The 25,258-nt window shown below is 37.4% G+C and overlaps 1 protein-coding gene across 1 annotated transcript in view; it reads left to right on the top strand.

Annotated features, from left to right (window-relative positions):
- LRIG3 (leucine rich repeats and immunoglobulin like domains 3) overlaps window positions 1-21,429 on the top strand; it is a 38,597-nt gene extending 17,168 nt beyond the window's left edge. The window contains exons 4-19 of the mRNA XM_056481896.1: window positions 3,557-3,691; window positions 4,357-4,500; window positions 6,377-6,520; window positions 6,836-6,979; window positions 7,392-7,535; window positions 8,800-8,880; window positions 9,540-9,611; window positions 9,975-10,046; window positions 11,247-11,410; window positions 14,266-14,586; window positions 15,110-15,391; window positions 15,837-16,289; window positions 16,499-16,657; window positions 17,733-17,876; window positions 17,961-18,236; window positions 20,675-21,429. Coding sequence (XP_056337871.1) covers window positions 3,557-3,691; window positions 4,357-4,500; window positions 6,377-6,520; window positions 6,836-6,979; window positions 7,392-7,535; window positions 8,800-8,880; window positions 9,540-9,611; window positions 9,975-10,046; window positions 11,247-11,410; window positions 14,266-14,586; window positions 15,110-15,391; window positions 15,837-16,289; window positions 16,499-16,657; window positions 17,733-17,876; window positions 17,961-18,236; window positions 20,675-20,919 — 2,980 coding nt within the window. The 3' untranslated portion in view covers window positions 20,920-21,429. The remainder of the gene's footprint in view (window positions 1-3,556; window positions 3,692-4,356; window positions 4,501-6,376; window positions 6,521-6,835; window positions 6,980-7,391; window positions 7,536-8,799; window positions 8,881-9,539; window positions 9,612-9,974; window positions 10,047-11,246; window positions 11,411-14,265; window positions 14,587-15,109; window positions 15,392-15,836; window positions 16,290-16,498; window positions 16,658-17,732; window positions 17,877-17,960; window positions 18,237-20,674) is intronic.
- Window positions 21,430-25,258: the final 3,829 nt, after the last annotated feature.

Genomic DNA, 25,258 nt, shown 5'->3' on the forward strand with positions numbered 1-25,258 from the left:
GGCTGCTCTACCTCCAGGCTCCTACACATACTCCTTGTTAGGGTAGGGGGAGATCTAACTAAGAAGTTTTCAACACACTGCAGATCTGGATATAGCTGGAAGAAGAAGTTATGCTTGAAGTGCAGGAGTGGTTTTTTTTGTGGTGAGATTTCAAAGAGAAACAAAAGATAGGACTTCAGGTCCTAATCTGTTCCTGCCTTGGATTTTCCACATTAATGTGTTATAACTCATCAGAACCATGATGCTTACATGGATATTTTTCTCAGGTAGAAAACATTTTATACATACATTATGTATGTATATATACATTATATATATATATATATATGTATACATTTTATCTTTATTGAGAGACAGTGTGACTATCTCATATCTTTAAAAACTGAGGGGAGGGGGATGTTTCATCACTTAAGAGCATTTATATCTGAAAGGTGTTAACTAGATGCTGAACAAAAAGAATACAGAAGTTTCTGACCTGCTTTCTATTTCCCCAGTGTAAGGAAAGTACAAGCCATTATGTCAGATATGTGGTAACTGGTTATATAGAATGAGTCTTAAGATCAGGATTGAGAGGGCTGTTAGGAGATTTCTGGCTTACTGATGCATTTAAAGTCATGAATGTTGAGAGAGAAAGCTCAGGTTTCTCATGCCAATAATGAAAAACTGGTATTCTCTCTTAACCTGGTATTCACACAGGCTTATGTAAAAGTAATTAAATCAGGCTGTATGCACTCATCGTCATTGGTTTGTGGAGGTTTTTGCTGCAAGTCAGGGTAGGCACTTAAATTGCAAAAGGCACATTCAAAGTCATGTAGATATTTTTGGTGGGTTTATCTGCATTCCTTGGTGCTCCTGCTGCTTTAGCTGTAACAGGAGAAGTTGTAAGGAAGCTGTAGCATGTTGCTGTTCCTTCCAAACGAAAAAATAGTTACCAAATTGCTGCAGGTACTTTTCTGGCAGAACTTGATGTGCTAGTTTTCTTGTTGCAGAGGATCTCTGTTTCTCTCATCTCTACTTGAAGGTCTGTGAAAAAAAACCAATGGGGTGCATGCAGCTCCTTTTGTCTGAACACAGCAATAGTGACATCTCACAAGAAAGATTTTCTTCTGGGTTTTTTTACCCCCATACTCCTCTCAGTGAAAAAACTTTCATGTCAGTGTGTCTGCATGCATACTCTTTGGTTGTATCTTGACAAGTAGATAGGCTTGTGTTTTCAAACATGTCCTTCTTGACTAATTTTGATGGTGATTTGGCAGTTAGGAGGATGATACACTGTTTTTTGCAATTTGCTTAAGTGATGATTATGAAGAAAAATCAAATTTAAACTTTCTCATATTAAATAAAGTTGGATCTTAAAATAGAAATGTTTGGATATCTTCAGTGCTGAATAATCATTCAGGTGTGAATTAATATAATTATATTCTTTTGAAGAGAAACTGGACTAGGGTGTTGGAGCAATAGGGAGTGAACCATTCAGCTATTTTGCAACTGAGTAACTTCTATTAATGTGATTTAGCAGGAAGGTGCGGTAAGGGTTGGTTTGATTTTGATTGTGAGATGGACTAGGACTATGATATGTAGTGCAGTTTCAGTGAGCAAAAGAAGTTGCTCCTTAGTCGTCAATATGGCCTTACCATCTCCAAAAAAGAAAAATGTTCCTGGAACAAACAAACTGCGGGCTTTTTGTTTGGTTATTTTTGTTGTAACCTGGTCTGTGTCAGGTAATTTGCCAGTTGGTTTAAGTGCTACTCTGAGGACAGTATAAGGGTTTTATTCGGTTCCATTAGGTCCAACTAAAGTTTGTAATACAGGGGCTATTATCCTGCCAGTTGTAAGGAATTTCTGTTTTATGGAGCAGTGCTGACACAAAGACAGTACTGTGCAAGCTGTCTTACAACTGAACACTTTCACACTGCAATTTAGGAGGCGTGCAGTTCAGGAAATTGCTGGCTTCTGCTGGAGCACACTTTTACTGCAAGGAAAATTTTATTCGTCACTCAAGTAATTGGCAGTTTTAATACCTTGTTAGTAATTACCTTGTAAACAAACTAATGCATAAAGGCAAGGCTCTATGACCTGTTATCTAACTCACATTCTTATTTGGCTGGTGGAACTGACACATGGTGGTGGTGTTTGTTGTTCTTTATTAAAGTAATTTGTTCCATTTATTATAAATACTTTCAGCTAAGAGTTAAAAAATGCAGTGTACCTCTACCAGACAGCCTAAGGAATGAAATGTGATCCAAGCTCAGCATTGGTGGGGCTGCAGGATCACTTACCCATTCCCATATGTGGTCAGAAAGCTCATTAATCTCACTTCTGGTTCAGTTTGTGAGTTAGGACTTTTTTGTCTTGAGTGGTAGTTCCCCCACACCCCTTGAATACATGAGAGTTGTCCATGCTACCCTAATGTGTGGCTTGCTGTTTGATCCAGAGCAAGTATTTCCAGTAAAGGTAAACGCCCTCCAGAATTCATATTCTTGTTGATAGTTTTACTAAAATTGCATTTGCCTGCAATCTCTAGGATCTGGGGAAAGCTCTTAAATTTTGGTAAATATCAAACAAGGTATAGAATGTACCACAGCTGGAACTGACTTGAACTTACAAGGTAACAAGAATAATTTCAGGTTACGTTTGTGTAATTGGTCATGATCTACTTTCACCTATGTACCGGTAGCCTTCAGCAATAATGTTGCTGATATGTGTGTGATTCTGTACATTATGCAGCTGAGATAGAAAAACTGGTAGGTTGCTGTGTATGAACATGAAATAGGGTACTGGAAAAAGTTCCTGTGTGAAAGTGAAAGAAGGCGTGTTCCTTAAGGCAGACTACAATACTCACATGTTCAGATTGTTGCATGCTTTTTGTTGTGGAATTGAGTGTGATTCTGAGCTGAAGATTGGCCAGACATGAAGTTCAAAACTCCTGTAGTGACCTCTGATATGCAGAATTTTTGTTCTTTGCCAACTCATTGAAAAAATCTGTAGGTTGGAATACTAGGTCTAATTCCACAATTAGAGATCAGGACGCTGCACTGTCAACCGTCTTTTATAATCTAGCTCTGTGTTTTTTTTTCTGGAAATTCAGTTGGACTTCCATGCCAAGGGAGTTTTCAAAAAACCTCAAACACTGTGTTTAGCTACTATGATATTAATTTGCTTAAAAAAAAAAAAACAGCTCTAACCTTATTTCATTACAATACTGTGACATACTGTTTCATGCAAGTACCACATATTTCTGCTGTTCAGAAATAGGTGATTATAGAGTTTTACATCTCTTTTTAAAAGCCATGAATTGCAGTAATTTCATTATATTGCATTTTTTTCATTGTTTCCTGGAATTATATTTTAAGAACTATTAATGAAAATTTATTTGGACTATTCCAGTTTGTGATTTCGGATTAATGTTATGCATAGAGAACATACTTTATTGCTTTTCTGTAACTCAGAATTATTTTCAAATAGGGGAATTAAAAATTAACATTTGCCAGTTGTGTAGTTAAGGTGTTTTTACTCTGGAAATGACAGTCTTTTGCCTACTGCCCTTAAATTTCAGAACCAGTAACAAGATTGCCAACATTTTGGCTGAACATTTGAAGCCATTTCAGAGGCTAGAAACTTTGGACTTGAGCAACAACAATATATCAGAGCTAAAAATGTCATCATTTCCATCATTGCAACTCAAGTATCTGTAAGTAAAAATTACTACTTTTTTTTTTTTTTTTTTTTTTTTCTGGTTACTTTCAAAGATCTGGTTGGATAATTTAGATTGGCAGCTGTTCATTAAGATTTAGTATCTTAATACTACATTATTTTAATTGGAATGACATTAAGTATTCCTACTTTCACCTGTCTAGTTTAACATAAGCTGCTAACTTGAACATATGAGTTGTTACGATGAGATGTTTTAATTCATTAAAAAAAGGTAAGGCCATTATCTTGAGATGAAACAAATAGATGTGTCTCTTGAGAAATAATTAGGTGATAAAAGGAATTTAAGTTCCCCATGGATAGACTAGTTTGTATTTATATTTTATATAAAAAGAGTTTGACAGACTTCTTGTGAATACACTTTAATTCTTATTCAGGAATATTGCAATGCATATATAGTGACTGATAAAAAAGTAGCAGGATTGCCACATATCTTCTTCCATTATCACACTCTGGCAGAGTAGAGTAAAATGGTAGTGGTGAAATACTGTTTGACTATAGAATAAGCTGTCAAGAGCTCTAATTAATATAAAAAAACTCTATTTATAAATGACTAAGCACCACAGGAGGTTTGTGTTTCATTATTTGGTGTTAAGAATTTATTAAATAACTGTAAATTTAACCTTCAAGACATTGTTTCAACAGGTATATTAACAGTAACCGAATAACCTCTATGGAGCCGGGTACCTTTGACAATTTGTCTACCACACTTCAAGTATTGAAACTGAACAGGAACAAAATTTCAGCAATTCCTCAAAAGATGTTTAAACTGTCCCATCTGCAGCACCTGTAAGTGTAACCTACAATTGACTAATTGTTTTCAGGTTTTCCAAAGCACTGGCAGTGCTTGAACTTTAGCCTTTAATTTAACCAGAGGCAGAGTGAGACAGACAGAGAAAACATTACTACAACCCTTACTAACTGCAGCGTTGTACTGAACAAAACTAGTCTTATATGTTGGTGAGATGTGAACAGTCTTTGTGTTTAAAATTTTGTTTGCCTATTAAAAGCTAAAAAAAAATAGGCTAGAAAAGGAGTAGTAGCAGTATTTCTGTAAAAATGCATCAGGAAAATAGTAAGTAAAGTAAACTTATATAGTTCACTGCAGGAGTCGTTTACTTAGTGCTTTCACAGTGAAATGAAGGAAATTCATTTGCTTTCAGGTAGCATGACAATAAGCAATATACTTGAATAAATAGACTTTCAGCTTGACTGATACAGTGCTGTCCATAAATGTTTTACTGGATAAATAATAAAGTTACATGAAAGAGACTGTGGGGGTTTTTATGATTGGAAAACTTAGAAAGTGCAGAAAATGGACAAGAGAAGGGGTTGCATTTTGTCAAATCCTGGATCCTTATTTTCCACATCACAGAGTCAGGAGTTAAAAACAACAAAGTCTCTTAGGTTAGCCTTGAAAGCGATATATTATAAGAACACTTGACATTTCTGGAAAGAGTGACTGTGTTTCTTCTGTATACTTGTGCTGGAACAGTTTTACTCAAGCCTCAGTAGAAGAGTGTGAGAATAGTCCTGCAAAGCTCGGGATTTGTTAATGATCTTGGTAGACTTTCTGATTTTCTGATTCACCTTAAATTTTGGATGTTGGTTATATTCTTGCCTAAAAATGTTCCACTTGTTCATAGTCAATATGCTGACCGAGTTATGTTAGGTAGCTTATCTGCAAGGAGGGCCAAAAATGTGTGTTATCACATGAAGGTATTCTGAGAAGAAGGAGGAAGAATTAAAGCCTGTTCTTACCGAATATTCTTCACTTTTTATTAATATTTAAACACAGGATGAAAAGTAGCATTCTCCCTCAGGTCTGTTATCGGGTAGATTTTTTTGTCAGACTGCCACAGAGGAAAGCTGAATTCTTACAGGGCTATGTCTCTGAAAGATAATGATGGTATAACTGTGGGGAGAGCATTATTTAAACCTTTACTTTACATGAGGAAATAAGTTTTGAAAGGAGAGATTTTTCCTAGTTTGGTAGACGTAAGATTTCCTTGAAGGGGCAGATGATCACTACCTTCTGGTAGTATTGTCTAATCCTGTCACTGCATCTTGCCCTCCAGGTAGTTATGCCCTACATCTCCCTCACAGGATGCACATTGCTTCCAGTTTCTGACCTGCACAGGGTGAGTGTAGAAGTGGCAGAAGGGCAAGTGCCAAGACCGCTTAAGAAAGAGGGAAATGTGTAACTGATTGTGGAGGAGGGAGATATGTAATGAGTACTTGGCTGCAGATACAGAAGGAGATCACCCAGGATATTCAATTTTGTCTAGTTATCCCAACTAAAATTTTAACTTTTTCATGACTGTTTATTGATTGCAATTACAAACCAACCTTAACAGCTCTACTGCTGGGTAAACACCACCTTCAATTTTGAATTTTGAAACAGGATTAACCATGACATTCTAGGTCTACAGGGATTCTTTAAGTCTGAAAATCAAGGTACTTATCCTCAGTATCAGAAAGGGAGAACATTATTAACATGGTTGAACATAATGTGTTACAGTAAGGCATTTGATTTTTATTACTTCTTGTCCTTGTTTCATGTGCAAGAAAGATGTCTAAATAAAGTTGGTTCCAGAGAGGGAAGAAAGGTTGTTGGCATGTAGGTAAAATTACTGTGCTGTAACCATAAATTCTATTGATGCAGGGAGCTGAATCGCAACAAAATCAGAAGAATAGATGGGCTCACTTTCCAAGGACTTCCTGCTTTGAAATCATTAAAGCTACAGAGAAATGGAGTTACAAGACTCATGGATGGTGCTTTCTGGGGTTTGACCAACATGGAAGTCTTGTAAGTATCAAGCATTTGCTGGTAAGTTCTGCTGATAACATATGAAGTAGATTTGCACAGAATTAATAGCATTGCATGGTAAAAATTTAAATTTAATTTAATTTTTGAATTAAATTGTTTTGTTGTGGTCTAAAAAGCAGTCAGTGGCAAATGTGTAGAGCAGCACATTTTAAATGCATGCATACAATTCAAGATTTAAATAGAGACTCCAGCTATATAGGCAGTGGTGTGAGGCCAGATGTGGACCTGTGGCATAGCATGCATGCTGCTGAGTTTTTGAACCTTATATCTTTTTCTGTTTGTGGGTATTTGTAGGCAGCTGGACCATAACAACTTAACAGAGGTAACCAAAGGCTGGCTCTATGGCTTACTGATGCTGCAGCAACTCCATCTCAGCCAAAATGCCATCAGCAGGATCAATCCTGATGCCTGGGAATTTTGCCAAAAACTCAGTGAGCTGTGAGTACCTTTATTCTCTTCCAGTTTCAAAAGTCGGGTACATGCCAAAGCATGAGCTTCTTAGCACTGATCTGTGAATTTTTCCTAGCAAAGTTTCCAAGGTGACAACAACTTTGCTGTATAAGTTTTGTTGAAAGAAGTTGAAGTTAACAGTGATTGCTGCATTTCACTGTAGCAGTTGTACTAAAGCTGTAATACAGTAATTTTCAAATGAGAGAAACTAATTCTGTGGTAATTTGTGAGTTGTTCGAAACAATTGCAAAATGCTGGTCAGAAGTGCTGTAGTGGGTTCTGTGGTAATTACAAGAGGAAAAATTGTGCTCCCCCCTGAAAATTTGTGTGGGCTGAACTAAGTTAAATAAGCACTGCAGCATGAACATTAAAATGCTTTCTTTTCCCCTTAATTTTTCAGAGATTTGACATTCAATCAATTAGCAAGGTTAGATGATTCAAGCTTCATTGGTTTAAGTGTGCTGGTTGGACTGTACATTGGAAACAACAAAGTAAATTACATTGCTGATTGTGCCTTCAAGGGACTTTCCAGTCTACAGATTTTGTAAGTTGACAAACTCAATTTGTAAGGTCAAAAACCTTAAGAAAAATCCGATTTTTATAGTTTATTTCTTTTCTTTATGAAATAGACAAGAATATTTTGTTATCAGTGTATGATTTTCTTAAAGTAATATTTCTTTCTAGAATAGTTGAGAAAGGGAGGAATTCCTCTTTTGTTAAGGCTGTGCACAGTAGATGGTGGTAACTGTGATAGAAACTTCCAGTAGCATTATTGTAGGAGAGGTACATCTCTGCTTGAAGGCAGCGAGCAGGGCACTGCTACCCACAGTTTTAGGGATGTAGATGTTAGTTGTGTCTTAACTGAATAATTTTCCCTCATAACAGGAATAAGAAAATAAAACTCATTGTCGTGACTGGACAACTGCTTTAAGTATTAAAACATGTTTTGAAATAACATTTCTTAAAGGAAGGGAAACAACAAAGTAAACGAATCTAAATACATTCCTCTTCGTTAAAACCTTCCCATTGCATACCACTGACCCATCTGTCAGCCATATGAGCAAAAGGATTGCCTTTCCCTCTAGGCTCTATTTTCAGGGGTTTTCTCACATACTCACACTTAGGGCATCTAGGAAAGATGCAAATTAGAGGAGCATACACTATGTTTTTTAAGATTTTAGAGAGTTGGAGATCATAAAGAGAGAAAGTTAGATAATTGCAAGGTGTTTAGGTATTAAGTATTATGCTTTCTCTCCTAGATTTTTCTTTCTCCTATAGCCCTACCTGGTAGATTTTTTTGCTGACACACCATTCTATACACAAATCTCTAATCTCTTTATGCTTCACAGATAATGAAGTGAGTGTTTTGGGATGTTAAAATGATTATCTAGGTGTTACTGTTACGGATTTAAAAAGACGTGAGGGTGTTTCATTTCAAAGGGACGACAGTTGGTCCTTTCCCTTCCTGTGATGCATGTCTCTTGAGATAGTCCTGTATCTAAATACCTTTGGGAGGCTCTGTGGGTTGGTTTGCTCACAATTCTAAAAATCACTGAGTTTCTAATCTTTTTAATTATCAGTGGGAAAAATACTAATAGTCTTCAAAGTCTCTCAGTAAAATTTGAAATGATGAAGTTAATTGGGTAAAACTTCTCTTAAACTCAGGAAAAACAACTGAATAAAAATCCATCCTTACAGAAAGGTGTTTTAGAGTGGGTTTTTTTAAGTAATACATGCTGTTGAAGAAGTGTGTGCCTTGTTCTTTTTAATATTTTTTGTGGTTTGATTTCCTCTCCCCTCTTAAACAGGGATCTGAAAAACAATGAAATATCATGGACTATTGAAGATATGAATGGTGCTTTCTCTGGCCTAGATAAACTTAGGAAGCTGTGAGTATTGCTGTAATATTTGTATCTCATCGTGCCTTAAAAAAATTAGCTTATTATGTGTCTTTCAAGGGACAATCCCACCACCTAAGGATATTAAGTTTTCCATAGCAGACATAATTTTTGTCCCTCACCACTTTGTTCTCTATAACATGTTCCTTTTCAATAAAAGAAATGCAAGATTTTCCAAGTCAAACTAATTTAAAATATTTTAAATATTATTAATATTTATGGACATATTATCAAAGAATGAGGATTTCCCATACTTTGAAATAATAAGTGTATCATTTGACAAAGGCATAGTGACAGGCTTAGTCTTCAATAAGGTAAAGCAGCATCCAGTCAAAGTGGCTCCATCTCATTGAAATTTTCAAATGCTGATTTTTGAAATGAAAAGATTTTTATAGCTGTACATTTAGAATAATCCATGTCACTTAGCTGTACACCTTAAATGTCTTCTAAAGTCACTGTAAAATCTAGATATTTATTCAAGGGGAATAAATTAGTATCTTCTAGATGTGATACATATTGCTGCATTGGGGATGGGTGAGTGGTGCATGCTAGTCCCGGTTCAAAAATAAATGCCAAAAATGCAATTGTTCAGCTCAAAAATGCTCCCATTTAATTGCATTTTGTTTTTATCATGCATTTAAATTTTTTAGGATACTCCAAGGAAACAGGATCAGATCCATTACAAAGAAAGCCTTTTCTGGTTTGGATGCACTTGAACACTTGTAAGTAGTAGAAATTCACATTTAACTGAAAACTGGAAAAAAAAATAATTTTGCTAACTGAATTTAAAGTAGGATTAACAAGCTTTACTTATGACTTGGGGTGAAATACACTTACTATGGTTGCTACTGCTATTTTCAGATGATTTTCCAGTTTTGGAGTTTTGCTGAGTGGGAATTTTGGAATTAATGCAGTAGTTATTACATATTAAGCATGCCATGAAACTCCTTATTTATGTCTCACTTTTGAGCTTGAGAGTCCTTTGTGTATCACTAAAATAGCAAACTGTTGCTTGAGTCCTAAATCCATTCAATATAATAAATGATTGTTTTTCTTCTAATCCTGTTTTTCTTTTTTCTTCCTAGAGATCTAAGTAACAATGCAATTATGTCAGTTCAAGGAAATGCATTTTCACAAATGAAGAAACTCAAGGAATTGTAAGTTTCTATTAAAAGACGTGATCTCTATTAAGTATATATATATCCTGATAAATGTATAAAAGTAATCCTAGTAGGACGTTGCCTGATGCAGTGATAAACCCTTGCTGTAATCTCTCTGAAGTAACATAAAAAGCTTATGTCAGTGTTTTGTTTTTTTGGTTTTTTTTTTTTTTTTTTTAGTTATATGATGGGTGTATTTAAGTGAGAGGGAGTAGGATAGGAGGCATTAATTTTCTGCTATATTTGTTGTCTCTAAAGTCCTTATTTTATGTTGGGTGATCTCTAACATGTTTTAGATAAGGGAGACTTTGATGTAATGTGCTCTAAGATCAGCAATGCTGTCACTGAGCTAAAGCTTGCTGGACCAGTGAAATGCAGTGCTGTAATTCTTTTGTAAAGACCTGGTTGTCAGTGCTTGTAATTGGGTCCTTCTCTCCTGTAGTAGCAGAGAGACAGATCTTCAGAGAAGTCAGGAAGCGGTCACTGCAAAAAATGTATTTTAGTGAGGATGGGTTTTTGTCCTGTCACCCTTGTTTTCTGTTGATCAGTGCAGAACAACTCTGGCTCATGCGTTGGGTGCAGAGGGTTATACTGGACAGGATGGCATCAAATTGGCAGCCTGTCACTAGTGGGGTTCAGCAGGGTTCCATCCTCACCCCTGTGCTCTTTGTAAATGACTTGGGTGCAGGACTGGAAGGGACACTGAGCAAGTTCACAGATAGTGCAAACCTGGGAGGAGCTGCTGACTCCCTCGAAGGCAGGGAGGCCCTGCAGAGAGACCTCAACAAATGATAGGGCTGGGCAGTCAGCAGCTGTATGAAGCTCAACAAGAGAAAGTGCTGGATTCTGCACCTGGGGTGGGGTAGGGCAGCCCAGGGTTTATGGACAGCCTGGGGAATGAGATGCTGAGAAGCAGAGCTGTGGAAAGGGATCTGGTGTCCTGGTTGATGGCAAGTTGAATTTGAGTCAGCAGTGCCCTGACAGCCAGGAGGGCCATCCTTGTATTGGGGGGCATCATGTGCAGCATCACCAGCAGGGCAAGGGAGGGGATTTAAGCTGAACAGTATTGCCATCTTTCTCTTGCAATATGTTTGACCTAAAACCTTAGTTTTGTTACAAAATTATGTTTATACAGACAGATCTGTATTACAAACAGAAAAAAACAAACAGGCTTTGATTTTAATTGCTTTTTCTTAGGCACTTCAACACATCAAGTCTCTTGTGTGACTGCCAGTTAAAATGGCTACCACAGTGGATGTCAGAGAACAACTTTCAGAGCTTTGTAAATGCCAGTTGTGCCCATCCTCAGCTGCTAAAAGGGAAAAGTATTTTTGCTGTCAGCCTGGATGGGTTTGTCTGTGGTGAGTGTAGCATCTATTTCTCACTCCATAAAACAAATTTTGCTGCGTGCTTGGGATTTTTTTGTGGTTCCTTGATATATTGTGATTTTATAACAAAATGGGGAGGATGTGATGTTACTAACATTTTCTTCCATTCCCAAACCATGATGTAGATGCTCAAAGCTTGTGGCTTTGTGTAAGACAGAGTGATTTTATTTCAAGTACAGCTTGCTAACACAGAACATATCATAGTGTGCGAGTGGAAGCTCAGTAGTTTGTGAGGGTAGATGTATGTGCCTCTAGATTTAAAAGATACTGTTTCGATAACTGTCATTTTTAAATGAGACATTTTGGCAAAATTCAAGTGTAGTTTTTGGGCTTGGTTATTTATAAATTTTTTTCATACTCCATTAGTCTTGAGGTTATTCAAGGGCTGATAAAATTTGAAGGTAAAAAAACCAGTGTGGCTCAGCTCTGATGTTTTTTGTGTGTGCTTGTTGTCTGCTTTTTAAAGTTATTTGGAGTATGTAAATTACTGCCTTTATAGAAACTGTGTTCAAAAAAATACCTGATTACCACAGTTATGATAATGGTATTTTTTATTTCAGTTTGCCAGATAGTAAATGCTGGTAAAATATTTTTAATTTAGGACCTGAGAGTTTGAGGTTGATAGCATCAGCCTTAAGAATGAAATTTTTCTGTGTGTTTTTAGCAGCACTCATGAACACCTGTTATGTTCTGTTCTCAATTAAAGGAAAGTGAAGCTAAGAATTCAGAGTAAAGATGTGTGTTTAATTACTCTGCTGTGTAACGTGGGAACTTTGAAAATATCAGAAAATTTAAAAGCTAACTGCATTTCATATATTTTTGTTAAATTTGGAGACAAAAAGGTGTATTCTCCATAACTTCTTTTCTTAGCAAATATAACTGGTTAATTTTTACTGTTACTACTCATTCCCTTTTTCAGTGGGAAAGCAGGCCCAGAATATAAAATAGCATACCAAAATGTTGTTTTTTCCCTTCCTGTTAGCAGTCAAATATTTAATAAATTAAATAGTAAGCAGATTCTAGCTACTGCTGAGAAGGAGAAGTTGATATAAAGCAAGGAATTACAGATTACTCAGTGGCTAGAGGAGTAGATATGAAATAGACATCCTAATTTATTCTAAATGCATTCTGTCAAAAAACTAAGCTGGGGATTTAAATATATATCTTCTATTTGTTAAATTGGGGAATTGTGATCTTTCTTTTGGCTGCTGAATGCTATTTTTAAGTTATTAATTTTAAAGGGTATAAGATGTATTAGCAAAAAGAAATGTACCGAGTCAGTTGTTATGCTTGATAGTTAACACAATTGCCATGCAGAAATAACTAAAATCTCCTAATACAATCATTGAGTGTTTCAGTTATATCTTTAAAGTGTGTTATCACTAGGCTTTCAGGTGTATACACCTTGCCTTACAAGTTTGCAGTGGTTGCTTTTACTTTTGCTTTTATAGGATTTTTAAGTGTTGACTGCTGTCTGAAATTAAAGGGTGTATATATATATATATATGGATGTCTTTGTGATACATTCATTCAAATATACTCTCATATTATCGTTCTGACAAAACATAGTGCTAGTCTTATCCTAGTGTGTTCTTTATTCTGTATTGTATGCTTATTTGAGTGACCTTTTTATCACCCCTTCCTGTCAGATAATTAAGATTGAAGTATGTTCTCCCATCCTTTCACAAGGCTAATTTAAGTACTTAGAGTGTTTTAGTTATTCCTGTGCAAAGTCAGTGAATGTATTAACTAAATTTGAAAATGGTTAGTCATGGGTATGAAGAAAATGGCCTGGGAGGTTCTTAAAGCCCATGTTTAGAGTCCCAGATCCATGTTGCCCTGCACTGGAGCACAGCTTCATACCTGCAGGAATTTTGCAGACAGTTCAAGGTTATGCTATCTGCACATCTCATTTTCTTTTGTAACAGAGTGGAGGTTCTTCACAGAAATAACACTTTGACCACATAGTTTTTTCCCAATCATTTGAGATTTAATAAGTAAGACAAAGGGACTAGGAAATACAACAGTGTCTGCAGGGAGGAGTTTTAGGGTTTGAGTTGGGAATATACTAAAGCTTTTGTGAATCCAGCCATTTACTTGCCCACTTTTTTTTGCACATGCCATGTACACACAATTGAATAAATAATTCAGAAGGCAGCTAATTGTGTAAACTCACAGATGTTTGGCACAAATGGCACTTCGAAGGTAGCATTCCTGTAGTAAAGGGACCTCCAGGAATTATTGAAATTCAGTGATCTGCCCTGCTCCAGACTCAGATCACTGGAAGACTGACTTTTGGTTTTTTTTGTTTTGTTTCTTTTTGTTTTGTTTTGTTTTGTTTGTTTGTTTGTTTGTTTTTGTTTTTGGGTTTTTTTTGTGGGTTTGGGTAAAAGCCTCAACTGTAACTTGCAGTTTCTGATAGCATAAGAACTATTCTTTCAATAAAGAAGAACTCACAGCAGCCTGAGGTGTTGTAAAGATGAGAGGTAGGCTTCATGATTGATGTTCAGAATACTTCCTATGGATGTCAGGGGGTAGTTCTTCCATCTTTAGTGCTTCTATTGAAGAAACTATGCACATAGTCTGCTTTTAAATGTGCTTTCTCTTCAATAAGAGATGACTTATAACTCATGATGGTACAATAAACTCATAAATACAGCATCTTTAAATGCCCTAAGGCTAACAAAATTTAAAACAAAAGCATTGTGGATCCATTTAATAAATACTTATCTGACTCTTCTCTAAACCTATAAAACAAGACTTACTAACTCTCTGGAAAGAGTCCTCAGGCATCACATATATTTTTTTTTTTCTTTTCCTATGTGCAGATGATTTTCCTAAACCGCAGATCACTGTCCAGCCAGAAACCCAGTCAGCAATTAAAGGCTCCAATTTGAGTTTTGTGTGTTCAGCAGCCAGCAGCAGTGATTCTCCAATGACTTTTGCATGGAAGAAAGACAACGAATTACTGCAAGATGCTGAAATGGAGAATTATGCACATCTCCGGGCCCAGGGTGGAGAAGTGATGGAGTACACCACCATCCTTCGACTGCGCAATGTTGAGTTCAGCAATGAAGGGAAATACCAGTGTGTTATTTCAAATCATTTTGGTTCATCCTACTCTGTCAAAGCCAAACTTACAGTAAACAGTAAGTATGTTATGTTTTGCTTGTGAATTAGAACGATTTTCATCAAGATAGGTAATCATAGATTTTCCATTCTTCTGCATATTTTAGAAGATCCATAATATGAGATTATTTCTTAAAAATGTATCCATTTCCAAGGTCACCATTCAGTTTACCTGTGAATCCAGTGTGCTGAAGCATAGTATAGGAAAAAAACAAATAACATACCCAATTCATAGTAAATCTGGAAAAATCAATGTTACAAGATGGAAAAACATTAACTTTTTCTGACAGGAGGTAAGTGTATACTCTGTTTCAAGATGCTGTGGAATGGTCATGTTAGGAGGCTGTTAGCAAAAATGAGATTTTGATCTAGGTGGTCTCACATACTTCACAGTTCCCTCTCTTTCTGTTGGCAACTGATCAATTTAGGTTGTAAGTTTCTCTGGTGTTTTTAGGCCCATGAAGGATGTTCAAGAAAATGCTGTACAAAAAAGGAAAAGTATGTTCAAATGTATTGATTTTGGCATCACCCACTCTTCTTTAGTGCTGCCTTCATTTACAAAGATCCCCATGGACCTAACCATTCGAGCTGGGGCAATGGCACGTTTGGAATGTGCTGCAGTTGGGCATCCTATCCCACAGATTGCTTGGCAGAAAGATGGTGGAACAGATTTCCCTGCGGCACGCAAGAGGCGCATGCATGTCATGCCTGAAGATGATGTGTTCTTTATTGTTGATGTGAAGATCGAGGACACAGGTGTTTACAGCTGTACAGCTCAAAACACTGCTGGAAGCATTTCAGCTAATGCAACATTAACAGTACTAGGTAAGATATTGGCAAATCTTAACAGCACAATCAATGTTATGATTCAAAATAATGAAAGTTAGTTACATTTCTAAGTGTATACACATCTGGTACACATAGGATGGAGGAAGGGGCTTCTGTTTTCATTTAGAGACAGTAGATTTGTTTAACTTCTTATTTCTTGACATTTTATTAACTATTTTTATTGTAGTTCTCTGCAATCTTAAGCATGTATGATTTGGCATTTTTACTTTGTAAGGTAGTCAAGCATGTAAATCAGGTCAATTGACAAGTAAGTTGTAGGCTTTAAGTACAAATTCTTGAGTTTCTTCTTAGAATGAGAGTAAGTTTTATTAGGCCTTGCTGATGCATTTAATTTAGTTTTTCCTCTTGAGCTGTGAAGGAAAGAGACACTTCTTACTCTTGCACGATCATTTAGAATATAAGACTTGTGCTTTCTTTTCAGAAACACCATCATTTTTGCGGCCTTTGCTGGATCGAACTGTGACAAAAGGTGAAACTGCAGTCTTGCAGTGCATTGCTGGTGGCAGCCCTCCACCCCGACTGAACTGGACTAAGGATGACAGCCCTCTCATGGTAACAGAAAGACACTTCTTTGCTGCAGGCAATCAGTTGCTAATTATTGTGGATACAGATGTCGAGGATGCTGGGAAATACACTTGTGAAATGTCTAATACACTTGGAACTGAACGAGGCAACATCCGTCTTAATGTAATTCCTACTCCCACCTGTGACTCTCCTCAAAACATTGCCCCATCACTTGATGATGATGGATGGGCCACAGTTGGCATTGTGATCATAGCTGTGGTTTGCTGTGTGGTGGGCACTTCCTTGGTGTGGGTGGTCATCATCTACCACACCAGAAGGAGAAATGAAGATTGCAGCATCACAAATACAGGTGTGTAAACTGAAGGTTTACCTTGGAAAGGAAAAAAAATGTTTGTGGTTGCTTTGCAGTGACTTTATTGTAGGAACATTTGTGTGCTTTGACTCAGAAGGCAGAAAGGTGAATTATTTGTTACTTTCAGTGCTTGCTGACAAATTTAAAAATGTTTCTACAAACTGAAGTATGCTGATGGCTTTTGTATGTGTTTTGCTTCCCAACAGATGAAACAAATTTGCCTGCTGACATTCCAAGTTACCTGTCATCCCAGGGGACACTGGCTGAAAGACAGGATGGATATGGCTCATCTGAAAATGGTAGTCACCATCAGTTCCTCTCATCTTCTGTAGGAGGGTATTTCCTGCAGCAGAGGGACAGTAATGGTAGGTAGAAAACGCTAAGCAGATTTTTCACATGGTTTGAGGAGCTGCAGATTGAGTATAGTGTTTCTAACTAATAGAAATAACACTAAAGAAGCGTGTTTAGAAATTTAATAGAGGATGTGAAATTTATTGCTTGGGAGTTTTTCAACATTATAATAACTGGAACTTGGTTCTGTTGATCCAAATGTCATTATAATGTTTATTAAATCAGGGAGTTTTTCTCTAGTCTCAGGGGTAAATTTAAACTGATGAGGACATGAGCAAAACAAGAGTGTCCAAAAGAAACTACCACAGCACGTCTTCCTCTTTTACAGCTTGAAAAGGGTGCTTTTAGTGGAATATAAGCATGTATGGTAATACATGTGGAACTTAAGTGTAAGTGTTTAAACTTGCTGGTTAAAAGAACCATTAGGGTCAGAGTCAAAGGTGACTGCAAGTTAAAAGCTGCAGTACTTGCTGTTTATACATATGGCCTCGAAGAATCCTGTACATACCTGCTCTTGGGAGGAAAAGGCACCTTTCTGGGAAAGGGCTTGGGGTTGACTTACAATCAGGAGCTGAGACAGGTGGGAACAGAGTGATGGTGAGAGAGTTTTTCAGTTGTAGGGTAGTGAGAGGAGCAGCCTTTGTGTGGATCAAGAAGCAGAGACTGTGTGCAAAGCTTTCAGGAGCCATTGAACTGAAAATCTTTATAGCTGTTTAGCAGCCAGTGACTCCCTCAGATTCTTCCAGCCAGGACTTTGACATTGACACACTGCTTTGAAAGGTGGCTGTCAGATCATGAATTTGTCTTCTGCTCTTTGGAAGAAGGAAGTCCCTGGTTCTGATCCATGTGATTGGTTTGGTTTTGTTGTTCAGGGATTGTACAGTGAAGTGACACGTTCTCTGTCAAGCTAATTAATTGAACAGTTGTGGTATTGGAATTCTCATCCAAAGGTTAGGTTAAACGTAAGCAAACTCTAAGCTACACTCTGAAAAGTAGTTGAATATGTGGGGTTCTTAAAACTTAGTCAAGAAACTCGAAGCTGAAGATTCAGAAAAGACCGTGTGCTGACACATCAATTTTATTTTTAAGGCATTTGCCATCTAGATAACAGCAGTGAAACAGACTTGGAGGGTGTTGCAGATCCATTCCTGTGCCACTATCTGGGGACTTCAGGGACTTTGTATTTAAAAGGCAGTGCTTACAGTTCTGACACATTTGAAACATACAGTACAAGTAAGTTGGTGGGGGGTGGTTTTAGTCCTAGCTCAATCTTTGTTATGATGAATCTATATAAAATCAATTTTTCACTTTGTTTAGCTTGCAGCCCTGATCAGAGAACAGCAGGCTTGGGCCCTTATGAGTCTGGATATTTAAAGAAAAAGGAATGCTATCAATACTCACCTCCACAGGAAGATCCCTTTGACCAGTGTGTTGGCATTATTGGGACACAGGCTACAAGTAGCAGATTGATGAACTCTATTTATACTCAAAATGAAGGAACTGGACTGAGAAGCAAAAGTCTCAACTCAGACACATTTGATTTAAACAGAAGTTTGGAACCCTCATCTATTATGAGTAACAGCACTTTCATGGGTATGTTCTAGCTATTGCTTTTTTATTCAAGCTGCTATTTTCTTTGCTGTCTTGTTTCCTACCTACAACACTAAGCAAAACTGATTTTCTTTCCCAAATGTTTGAAGCTGAGGAAAAGTGATTATAGTAAAACTGTCTAATGAGAATAATTAGATTACTAGATCTTAATAGCTCACACTTATGTAAATATCTCATCAGTGATGCGATTCTTATCTTCTGTCGTAATATGGCTGGCAGACTTCTGTAAATGTTAGCATACATAACTTAAATATACTTTAACAAACTTCAGGCATACCAGAAGTTTTGCCTGACAGGCAGAAGGTATGTAAGGAGAACTTAGGTGGGGAGACTTGAACCAGTCTGCGTATATATTGTATAACCCAGCCAGAATTATTTGCCCTTCAAAATAAGGCTCTATGTAAAAATACCCTCCTTTGTTGTTTTCTCATGATGTGCATGACAAAAGAATTCCCAAAGTTTAGTTTATGGTTTTCAATTTAAATCCAGACTGCAGGGAGAGGTGGGGGAAGGAGAAAGCATTGCTTTATCCTTGAAGCTCATTAAATTTTGGATGTTGGTTTGGTTGCCTGGTTTAAAATGCATATAAAACCACATACTGCTTTCATCCTTGTGATATCTTAGCGCCAAGAACAGCCCTGGTACCATGGATTGTCTCCTGGCTGGTGTGTCAGCACTGGCTGATCTAGATCTGGGTCTGCTGGCTCTGAAGGGGACCTGGGGGAATATGCATCACTGGGCTCTTTGTTCTCAGGGGGTGGGGAGGGAGGCACAAGCTCTGAAGTTTTCCCCCTTCAAACGCCAGATGTTGAACTGTAAAGTGTTGCAGATGCCAGGACATCTGGCAGAGACCCTGGGACTGCACATGGCCAGCCTCCTGGCTGCCTGCCACTATTACTGTGGTGGGACTAAGCAGATAGGGCTTTAGCAATCTCCTGCAGAAGGCAATCCAACTGTATCTTCATGTGTCCAGGAGTTAATGTCACCTCAAGGGCACATGGTCCTGCCCTAAAAATCTATGCAGAGTTATTTCTTTCATCAGCTCTCTGAGCGTGCTACCCCACTTACGCTGTATTGTTATTGCCTTAGGTGCTTCATAATCATTAGCACTCTTCTCCAAAAGAGCCTATGGCTAGATCTTAGAGGTGGTGGCTGTGGAAGATGTGGGAGATTTCTTGTCTTTAGTTGGGAATTCGCTTCTTCAGCACAGTCATCAAATTGCCTGTGCAGTCATAGTGAAGAAGACAGTTGGCATTAGCATCACAGTTGATACACTAGCCAGAAAGTTCATAGCTTGGATTTTTGTTTTTAAGACAGTTCATTTGTAGCTTTGGTGCTTTTGGTAAGGAATATCTTAGGTCAAAACTGCTCTACGAATCATTGATGGAAATAGGGATTTTGTCCAATTACTTTTTTAGTAATTTCTCAGATCACAGTTTTGCTTGAAACCCTTACTTATAATAACTAAACAAAAGCAGAAGTGTTGTATTTTGGGTTCAAAATTTATTAAAAGATGTAGTGTTAAATTATTAATAAAAACTTGAGTTCTTCAAAGTCAGCCTTGTGGCACGTTGTCCTCTGAAAGCAAGTCCTTACGGATGCTATGACTTAGGATGCCTGTGACTTTGTTCAGTGAAAAAAGGTGGTCCTTGTCCTTCTTGTAGAGTTGTTGATAATAGCAGCTTTCCAGTGGTGAAGAGTAACACACACTGTTTTCTGACTAGTAAATTCAGATAATTATTAGTAACAGTTGAACTGAAATGTATAATTCTCTTTGGGTTGCTGCTCTTCTCTTTGCCCACAAGTGGCTGGATGATCAGTGGCAAATGGAGCATGTGGCTCTCTGCATCTTTGTGGATCTCCCATCTTTATTATTAATGGGAGATGCTAGCCAGAAAAATATTGCATTAGCATTGAGATTGCACTGTGGGACAGTATTGTATAACCTGATAGAGGTTGTGGGGTTATTTTTTTTTTTTAAATTCCTGTTTTAGTTTTTCTGAACTGCATGGCCAATTGCACATGCCATTTATTTATTGAAGAACAAAACAGGGAGTGACTTTTGCATTAGAAAGTGTCTTGTGACATGTCTGCAGTTTGGTCTGTGTTGCTACCTCCCCTCTCAGCAGCCTCCCCCTGAAAAAATGTGTATGGAAGTAGTCATGAAAACAAAAGAAATGAAGTTGTGTGTGGCTATGCAACTGCTGGGAAATATTTTTAATGGTGGCAGAATCTTGCCTTATGCTTATGATCACATGGATGTTTGCTTTTAAATGGTAAAGCAACATTTAAGTAAAATCTCACTTTGGTGAACTTTGTCAATCCTTGGCTTGCATTTCAGTGCCACTTATGTACACCAGGGTGAGACACAAAGCTTTTAGCATCAGTCTTTCTGTGCTTACTCTTTTACTGTCTTTCAGGAACATTTGGAAAGCCTTTATGGAGGCCTCAGCTGGACTCTCTTTCAAGCTGTAGACAGCCAGCAAATTGCCAACCTAAAACCTCCCATAATAATCATCATGTCTCACTGGACTTTGATGCAGAGGCAGATGAAGACAGAAAGGAAAGGACAGTTTCTGGAGGAGAAAACAGCTTTTATACTTGCAAACAGTCATTTGAAAACTTTAGGACTTCTACTTTCCAATCCTGTGATTCGGATACATAGCTCCTTTTGGACCTAATGATTTTTGGAACCAAAGAAATAATTTGACATACTACTACCTCAATATGGAACTTTATTTAAAAAGGGAATAAGGAGAAGAAGGGAAGAAAGAAACCACATGATGCTCTGAAAATCAGAAGGAAAAAAAATATTTTTTTTTTCAATAAAGCATAATTTCCAAGATGGTCTACATTGGTTATACAGGGAAAAATTCTTATTAAAAAACTATATTTGTAATTATTTTATACCTTTTTTATGCAAATAATATGTTTTGTAAATTAATGATGTAAATAATACAGCGTATGTATTTCTATGTCAGACTTCATTTTCTTGAAATGAGTAGTAAGCATTCTAATTTTGTACTGTTACTTGTGCCTTTTTACAAATGGAAACTCCATGCTGTTTGCAGGTATCATGCATCTTATTTGCACATTACTTTAATAAAATATGCTGCCATGTGGTCTGTGACCCACATTAGTGTATGAAGAATAAAAAGTGTGAATTAAGTTTGTAGACAGTGTTGCAAATGTAGGTGCTTTCTGATGCTTGTTTGCACCTTTATTTGACTTAAACTTGTACCTTTAAATTCACTGTGTAAAATATGTTCATCTTCGAGGAGTGAGTATGATCCTGCCACAGCTACCTGGAAGGTGGGTTGTGGCTATTTGAACCAAAGCAAGGCTGTAAATCCTCCAGTTTGTGAGTTCCCCCTGTCAGATATGCACACACACCCTCAGTTTGCATGCCCACGAGGCTGTGGTACCAGCAGTTAGCCTGTGCCTTTGTTAATGTGCCTGCATCTGGTGGAGGGATATACACAGTAGATGTACAAATTCATATCAAGCTATTGAGTAAAAGAAGAAAATGAGGCCCTGGATATCTGCCTGGTAACCTAGGTCTTCTCTGAGTGGATTAGTGTCAAGTGTTTGCCAAATATGCAGTACGTGCCTGAGTCTTTGCTTTCCCATACCCTTTCTCCCTCTTTTGCTTCTGCAACCACTCCCTGCTCAACATGAGGAGGTAATCCAAGAACAAGATAATGTTTTCTTTGGTTTAATTCATGCTTCTGTTCCTTACTTGGCTGCCCTTCTCTGGTTAGAGATGAGATCTGTGCTTTATTTAGTTGCTCAGTCAAGTTGAGCAATTGTAGATCTTGCTGGATTATATTTGTAATAATTAACCCAGTATCTTACACTATACAAAGATAGAGAAAGAGGATTGCTTACTATAAAACAGTAGTTAAAACTGATAGAAAATGGTCTTTATTCTGTGTTTCCATGTACAGATGCCTGTTGTCTAAAAAGCTGTGAATCCTGTTGTCATCACTGCACTAAAACAGTGTGACTTCAAAATAGTTAATTCTACAGGACATTGGCTTTTCAAATCTGCCTGCTTTGAAGGTGCAAACTTACATGGTTGCCAAATGGCTTCTTTTAAACTAAATTAAAAGCAGCTGTTGGAATAGGCCATCACATGCATCAGGGCTAAAGCGAGAGCAAAGATTTTGTTGCCTGGTGTAGCTGAACTAAGGGCTTTTAGTTGTCTGCAGCCAGAAACCTGGTACCCAGATTGCAATGCAATTTCCCTTTAATTTAGGCACCAGTATTAGAGACAGGAAGTTAATCCATCCTTAGTCACTGGTGGTCTGAGCGTACAGAATGGATTTTGCGTGCTTTAGTTGATCATATTGCCAGATTTTTTGACTTATTGTTAATTTGTCTTCATTGCTGCCAGATGTGCTGATGTGGTGACAGACATTGGTATGGGTATTTGATTATAATTAAGTGCATTTGAAAGAGATTAATTTTTCCTCAGTTAAGCACAGACCTGTAGGTCAATAAGGCAAGGAACCTAAAATTTGATTCACTCAATATCTCTCCTTTTAATCCCTCCAAGCCCCCCTCCCTAGTGACCCTGTTTTTAGGGAGAGGGGAGCTAGGGCCTGTGATAGCTCCTGTTTATAACCAGACATTGTTTTTTTGACGTATTAAAAAATACTGAAGTTAAAAACAGTAACTCCAGATTTAGTGTTTATCCTTAAGAACTCAATGTTAAAGGTCCATGGTGAAAAACAAGTTTTAAATTCTGTAGTGGGTGAAGGCTGAGAACAGTCGCAGTGTCATTCCTTTTTCATCTCCCCCACTTAGATACTAATCTTCCAAAGGCTTGGATGTCTGTACCTAAATAAATATTCAGGGTCAATGACTGAATTTTAAATGCTTTCATCAAGTTGAATTTAGCAGTCTTGACATAGGAATGACTTAAAATTTTATTTGATGCCTTAAATGCCCAGAAATGGAAATGAAAGCTCCCAAGTCCTCTTTTCTGATAGCTTTTGTGTTTTATAAGTGAATTGTGCTTAAATACAGTGGCTATCTGTAAAATGCAAGATAGTTGCAATATATTAGTTCTTTTTAAATCAGTGGTGTAACTAAACACCTGTTTTAAAGGCTTGGAAGTTTGCTTGCCTTCTCTCTCTTTTTTTTTTTTTTTTTAAATTATTTTTTTTTATTATTATTTTTGTTATTTTTTCCCCCCTTCTCCCCTTTCAGGTACAGATGTTATTGAGCCGGTAGTTGGGTATTTACCCAACTGAAAGCTAAATCGTAAGTTGATGTGATGGGGAAATAAATTGCAGCCAACCCTGAGTAAAGCTTACACTGCATCTCAAGAATTAGAATGAGAAACAAGTGTTGTGTTGCTGAATGACAAAACAGACATTTTGCAGTTTTATGACCAGCAGCAGCTGGAATCTTGCCATGGGCTCACTTTAAAACTTGTAGAATGTTCTTTAGGGCCAGTATCCACTTAATGCTTTACACAACAAAATGTTTTGCCTGTTGAACTCACACAAGCAATTGCTGAGGTATAGTTTCTGTAAGCCCTAAATAGTTTTAGATAAATGGAGTTACTTATTTACCACAATCTCTCTGTTGTAAGCATTTCCTAAGTGAGTAACCTAAATAGTGTGTAGGAGATGACACTAGGGATACGTGAGTACTGAAGGGTGTTACAATTTCAATCACAGCCTTATGGAGTATTGTATGCTGTATTTCAGCAGCAAATGCTTTAATTTAGAATTCTTAACTTAAGGGGATCTTGAAAAATGGCAAAGAGTTAGGTGCAAAGCTTTCTCCAGCCAAGGGCTCATTAGTGTCACCAAGCATTTCTTACTTCAGTCTCTTGAACACTTAAGCCTTATTCCTTGAGCTGCTTCAAAGAAGCTTAAAACTAAGACTTAGCTTTGCACTGCAAACATTTGTGTTCTGCCAGCCTTACAAACCAGGACTATAATTGGGGATTGTGTTCCTTCTTGAATATAAGCAGAAATTCTATTAGCTACTTGCAAGATTTCTTGTGGATATGGCACATCTCAGAACTGCATCTTCTCAGTGAAGTTTTTTGCTCACTTAGTATATTACTTTGTCATAGAGAATGTGGCTTGACTGGTTGGATGTTAGTTTACAAGTCTTGTGAAATTATTTCATTAAGAAAATAGGGAGAGAGGGGAATGTCAGCCTGCTTAGTAAAGGTAAAAATAAATGTATAACAAGATGCAGTTTGTGTACATATCATTTTACTCCAATTAAGAACTTGCTTTATATTTCAGGGGAGTGCTACAGGGTGGAATAAAAGCAACATCTTGGCTCACTAATGTGTGGCAAAAGGTGCTTCTCCTTTGTTGTGCTTAAGTATTAAAGGGTCAGTTGTTCCCCTGAAATAGATGTACACACCAACTTCTTACCAAAAGGCACAGGTGGCCTCTCCTGTTTCCCGTGCTGCATTTTTTCTCATAGCACAATACTGCTCCCATGTCCTTAGGGGACCCTCTCTGGTAACCTACACTCCTCAGTTTCCAGTTTCTCTGCTTGCCCTGTTACTGTGGTGACAGGCTGGGACAAATGGACTCAGTTTACAGAGCACAGTGCAATTGCAGGCAGTAAGTCAGCAGCAGTTGTGTGCTGGAAGAGAGGAGGGGAAGTGTTGGAGAGAGGCTAGCCAGAGCTTTAGGAAGGACTTGTATCGAGTGTGCAGAAAATGCATAATTCAGGAGACAGGGATAAAATATTTATAGTACAGCGTTATAAGCATAATAAGGAGCATTTTTGTACTTTACAAGCTTTACAATGCTTTTTGTTTATTTAATTCCACTCACCCTCTATGCTTTCAAGTGCCAAAAGCAGCAATGCACCAAAGGGCACATCATCTGGAGAGTTACCTCTTAACTGCATTTAGAATCTCCTTTTCTGGTAGACAAGAAACAAGATCTGTTTGTTTTTCTGTGTTTGGGTTCAAGACTGAATATTGCTGGTGCAGTGCATAGTTTCCCAGAGTCATGTGG

The sequence above is a fragment of the Oenanthe melanoleuca genome, chromosome 1A, assembly GCF_029582105.1.
Source record: "Oenanthe melanoleuca isolate GR-GAL-2019-014 chromosome 1A, OMel1.0, whole genome shotgun sequence".
Taxonomy (NCBI): domain Eukaryota; kingdom Metazoa; phylum Chordata; class Aves; order Passeriformes; family Muscicapidae; genus Oenanthe; species Oenanthe melanoleuca.